Source organism: Sinocyclocheilus grahami, unplaced genomic scaffold (genome assembly GCF_001515645.1).
Source record: "Sinocyclocheilus grahami isolate Dianchi unplaced genomic scaffold, SAMN03320097.WGS_v1.1 scaffold1080.1, whole genome shotgun sequence".
NCBI lineage: Eukaryota > Metazoa > Chordata > Actinopteri > Cypriniformes > Cyprinidae > Sinocyclocheilus > Sinocyclocheilus grahami.
Window position 1 is genome coordinate 274218 of NW_015506259.1, and position 6341 is coordinate 280558.

Consider the following 6341-nt stretch of genomic DNA (forward strand, 5'->3'; position numbering starts at 1 on the left):
ATATATATATATATACACACACTATAATGTTTACTGAGTTTAATGAAGTGTATGAAAAAAAATTACTGATATTAGTATCTAGTATTGAAATCTTAATATCAGATCATTCGATGCTGTGCAAAAACATCTGAAGTGTTGGAAAACAGCTCAATACGTTAAAATGTGCAACTGTCTAATTGCTCCTCAAAACCCTCGAGACATTCACATTACAAACAATACATACAATAACACACACACACACACACAACACAGAGGGACGTTACGAGCTGTCTACTGCCCCTGGGTACAGACTAATTGAAAGAGTCTATCACACACACACACACACGTTTGTTTTTGTGAATTGTGGGACATTCCATAGGCGTAATGGTTTTTCTACTGTACAAACTGTATATGCTATTGCCCTACACCAACCCTACACCTACCCCCTACAGGAAACTTTCTGCATTTTTACTTCCTCAAAAAAACTCACTCTGTGTGATTTATAAGCGTTTTGAAAAGTGGGGACATGGGGTAATGTCCTCATAAGTCACCTCCTTGTAATACCTATGTCATACCCATGTCATTATTAAAATTTGTGTCCTCATATGTCACAAAAACGTGCACACTCACTCACACACACACACACACACACACACACACACACACACACAAGCACAAGCACAAGCACACACGCACACACACACACTCACACACACACAAGCACAAGCACACACGCACAGTGCCTATAGCATAATACTCATACTAATGAAATGCATTTGGACAATATTCCAGTGCACTGAACCGTTTGCTTCCCAGAATGCACTATAAAAATCAGCTGCACACTAAATTCATGTAACAAAGATTTTTACTGATAATAAAAAATGAAAAAATTAAAATGAAAAATCAGCAGTAAAAAATTTAAATAAAAACAAAAACAAGTTTGCAAAAGAATGAAAACAAAGGATTGCACTAAAACACTTTTAAAATACTTTTTTTAACAAATAAGAATGCCAATATTATAATGTGACATTTTTATACAGAGTATATAATTTAAAGTATTAATATATAAATTATATATAAGGTTATTACTGTGAACTAAAACAAAAACCATACAAAAAAAGTTAAATGAAAAAAGAAACATTAACTGAAATAAGTTTAATTTTATATTTTATTTTAGCTAGTTGCCAAAGCAACATTTCTCATTTTCATTTGAGCTTAACTTGATGTACTAAAATAACTAAAAATAAAACTGAAATAGAAACATAATAAAAACTATACAGAACTACAGTATATAAAACTATATATTTAAAAAATAAACTAATATAAATCACAAACACACTAAAACTTCAAGTTAAAATAAAACTAAAAATGTTTTCACTACACTAATTAAAAATATTGATTATTAATGAAACCACAATAGTATCTCAGTGGTACTAATGCATATACACACACACACACACACACACACGCAAAACAAAAAGAAAATGTAAAAAATAAATACAAATAAATAATTATATTTGGTGGTGGCCAAAATGATTAGAACACTAGTATTTTCTTCTGGATTGAGTCTGTCTCAGTGTGTTCTGTTTCTTCATGTCACTCCAGACAGACTGATGATGATCAGATCAGAGCTCTGTGTGCAGCACTGGCTGCTGTCAGACACAAATCTCACTGGATTATTACAATTAATAGCAAAATGAATGTTTGGAAATGCAAACTGATATTTCCTATTGACACCGTACAGCAAAAGATAATAAGAAAGATAAGAATATAATAAGATAAGCAAAATATAATAAGAAAGAGACAGATAAGATAAGAATAACTGACTTAAAACCATCTTTTAGCTGCTGAAAATACTAGTGTTCTAATAATTTTAGCCACCACTGTATATACACAAGTAGTTTGAGAGTGAAGAGACTAGATTACTGTATTTCATTCATAATGATTCTTGGGAATGATCAGGTGTGTGTGTTTGTGTGTGTGTACTCAGGTGTGTGTGCGTGTGTGTGTACTCACAGGTGTGTGTGTGTGTGTGTATGTGTTTGTGTACTCACAGGTGTGTGTGTGTGTGTGTGTGTGTGTGTGTGTGTGTGTATATGTGTTTGTGTACTCAGAGGTGTGTGTGTTTGTGTACTCACAGGTGTGTCGGGCCAGCGAGTAGTTGGATCCTCCAGTGGTCAGACCGAATCCGTCGGGAGCCTGAGTGCTGGTGCGAGCGCGGGAAGGTAGTTTGGGAGGTTCAATCTCTGCACCGAACTCGGCTCCGATCACTCCCAGCAGAACGATGGCCGTCGCCTGCTTCCTCCGCTCCTCGTACGAGTTACAGATCTTCGCGTTCGGCGGCAGGTTCGACAGACAGCCTACAGACAGACACACAGAGTCACTTAAAGAACATAAAACAACATTCACAGTTCATTTCTGTAGTCACTTATTTCTGAAAATGTTCAACTGAAATGTAAAGAGGTATAACAAAAGATAAAAACTAAATGAATCCATAAGGAATTTTAAAAAATATATGTAAATCTTTAAACATAAAAAAGTAAAATAAATCACCATGAGCAAAACTTATAAATACTAAAAACAATAACAACAACAACGATATTAAGTAATTCTTATAAATAAAAGTAAATTCTAGTAATCAAGTAAATCTTTAAAAATATGTAAAATAAAATAATAAATCCCTTTTCAGAATATACAAATAAAATAAAATAAAATAAATCATATAAGCAATTCTTATCCATTTAAGTAAATCCTTAATAATAATAATAATAATAATAAATAATAATAATAACAAGTTAGACTTATAAATAAATCCTTAAAAATAATGAAGCAAAATAAAATAAAATAATTAATATGAAAATAAATCCTTTTTTAGGAAATGAAAGTAATATTTCACATGTTGTTTTGTTCTGGTCAGATGAATTTGTTGTGAATGTGAGACACCTGCCCATAAAACACCAACGACTCGTCTGAATTAACGCTGCGGCGCTCGTGGAGCTTCGGCTTTGTGCTCAGTGTCCAGACAGCGCTCTGAATGGAGTGTGTGTGTGTGTGTGTGTTAGGGTCATGGTCAGGGCCTTGTGCTGGAGGGACACGTGCTGCACACACACACACACACACACACACACACACACACACAGAGGCATAAAGAGAGCTGGAGGGGTGTTTGCTTGCGGAAGTGTGGGGTGCGGTTGATGGGCTTCTTTTGTTACCAAACGTGTGTGTGCCGCAGGAGCCCCTTCAACACGGGACACGCAATTAGTCTCTCTCACACACACACACACACACACACACACACACACACACACACACACACACGCCTGAGGCCACAATACAGAGACGTATGATGATGTAGAGCACAGATATTACTGCTCACAATGGATAAATGCTTATCTATTTTAATCTGCACTAATGTCAATTAACACATTAAAAATGGCTCTAATATCATTTGGATGAATGTTTGTTTGATTCTATAACAGCAATACAGTCATAAAAATATATCAATTATATATATTTTAAGTAATTACATTATTTTTAAGGATCTTACAAGAATTACTTAAGATGCTTTCTCTTTATTTGCTAAAATTTTATTACGCATTATATGGATTTATTTTTGTTTATTTAATTCATATTTTGTGAAAAATAATGTTTTCATTAAAAATTTGTAATAAAAATGCAGTAATAATTTTGTCAGAAACTACGTCTAACACTGTAAGGTATAAGAAATGCATCCATCCTGTTAAAGCCCTGATGTACACACAAATATAATCGATAATTACAGTAATAAACCAATATTTGATATATTAATCTGTGTTTTCTGTTCCTTTACAATAAACCAATAAACTAATATGTGACCCTGGACCTGGTCTTTAAGGGTAAATTTTTCAAAATCATCAATTAATAAATAAGCTTTCAATTAATGTATGGTTTGTTAGGATAGGACAATATTTGGTCGAGATACAACTATTTGAACATCTGGAATCTGAGGGTGCAAAAAAATCTAATTATTGAGAAAATCATCTTTAAAGTTGTTCAAATGAAGTTCTTAGCAATGCATATTACTAATCAAAAATTAAGTTCTGATATATTTACAGTAGGAAATTTACTAAATATCTTCATGGAACACGATCTTTACTTAATATCCTAATGATTTTTGGCATAAAAGAAAAATCAATAATTTTGACCCATACAATGTATTGTTGGCTATTGCTACAAATATACCTGTGCTGCTTATGACTGCTTTTGTGCTCCAGGGACACATATTTGATAAATTAATCTGTGTTTTCTGTTCCTTTTGCATTCGTGGAGCTGCTTGTAACTGCTATTAAAATGATAATGAATAATAGTAACATGTAAAGTGCCACACAGACTGTAAAATCAAGTGTTAGCCATTCATTTCATATTATAAACAAATAAGTAATAAATAACAGCACTCAGACAAAGGACAATCACAAGTTTCTCTTATTGTTATTATATAGAACTCAGAGCAGATTTTGTCTTCATTTCTGTCTGATTATTTCTAAAGAAATCATATTATTTCATTTCTTCCGGCCTCACACTACAAGGCCTAACCTGATTGGCTTCATTAATGTTTTGTGCTCTGAGCACGAGAGGCCACATCTCTGCTGATTCAATTTGACCCCGGCCTCGTCTGATTGGTTCTCAGCTGACCTCTGACCTCTCAGGACACAGCAGCACTCAGAAACAAACCAGCAGTTCTCACAACCTTCACATCATGATCATAGAGACATTCACCTACTAACTTACACTGACTACAAAAATTTATAAATAAAATTAATTTAAATTACATAATGTTTTAAAATATCGTTTTATTATTTTATATTATAATATATGCTTATATTATTTTATAATTTAAAATGTTTGTAAATATAAATTTACCTTACTGAAATAAATAACTGTTTCATTTCAGAAACTGTTAAAAAATACATTTGTTTTTAATGGCAAGTTCAATATTTAATACAATACATATAAATAAAATAAGACAAAGCTAAAGGTAAAGCATTTTAAAAATCTCTTAAAATAAAAACAACCCAGCTCTAAAATGTATTTTAAATTATACAAAATACTATTTTATTTTAAATATATTTTAATATTATACAATTATATTGTATATAATAAATACTTATATTATGTTATTATATAATTATTATGTAAAAACAACCCATATATACAATTTAATATAATATACTAACCTTATTTTATAATTAAAATATATATTATTTTATATTTTTAATATAAATTGATTTTAAATAATTAATTACTTCATAGCAGAATCCATTAAAAATCCATTTACATTTGTATTTAAAAGTATTGCCATATCATTCACTAGTACATGGCAGATTCAACATTCAACAAACAATTCAACAAATACAGACATTTTATAAAATTCAATCTAGAAAAAACATTTTTTTAAATGCACTTGTAATTAAAAATCGTAAAGGTCTATATGGGTCCTTCTAACAAAGTAAGTACTTCAAAGTTTGTTCTGATAAAAAAAAATCTTATGACTTTAATGACTTATGACCATTAAAACTGGGTAAATCATGTTTTATAGACATAAGTTAGTACTGCAATATTGAAAAAAGTAAATATAAGAAACATAAACCAAGCATTAAATAATTTTTATTTAAAGCTTTTTTTATAAACACAAAAATATCTGCTTAATTACTAAATCTTGTGTGATTTTGTCTATTTTATTTCACTCTGTGCATTTAATTACAATACTTTGCTCTTTGCTCAAATCCTGTAAGTTTATTTAATTAAAATGTTATGATTTTACAAGTATTCTCTATATTTACTGGTGTAATCATACAATGCAGTGAAGAAGTGTTGCAGCAAAAGAAATTGTCACCGCCATCAAAGCAAATGAAACGTGACAATAGAAATAAGTGACAGTAAACTGTGAGGTTTCATAGTTTCACTGCCAACAGAAATCACTCACAAACACAGCATAAGTGCATTTCCATGCTTCAGTTATTAGAAACACACACAGAGTCTGTTCAGGTTGTGTGTATGAAATCTGATGTGATACGATCATCTTTGTTTAATCAGTATCTGTGCGCTTCTTACCTGCAATATTAAAGAAAAAATCAAAGCTACGACAACAAAACAAACACTGAAATATTGATCATCCTCAGAGGAGCAGAACAACATTTCTGTGAGTTTCTATATGAAGAATTGCTGCTGCTATTAATATTACAGTGAATACTGAATACTACACGCACTCCTGCACACACACACAAACACACTCCCGCACACACACACACACACACACACACACACACACACACACACACACACACACACACACACACACACTCACGCACACACACACACACACA

The 6341-nt window shown here is 31.7% G+C and overlaps 1 protein-coding gene across 1 annotated transcript in view; it reads right to left on the reverse strand.

The window, feature by feature from the left end:
* Window positions 1-6341, reverse strand: part of LOC107566519 (WD repeat-containing protein 7) — a gene marked incomplete at its 5' end in the record, with an annotated part of 88915 nt that overhangs the window by 6388 nt on the left and 76186 nt on the right. Inside the window, one exon of the mRNA XM_016251973.1 lies at window positions 2118-2339. Coding sequence (XP_016107459.1) covers window positions 2118-2339 — 222 coding nt within the window. The remainder of the gene's footprint in view (window positions 1-2117; window positions 2340-6341) is intronic.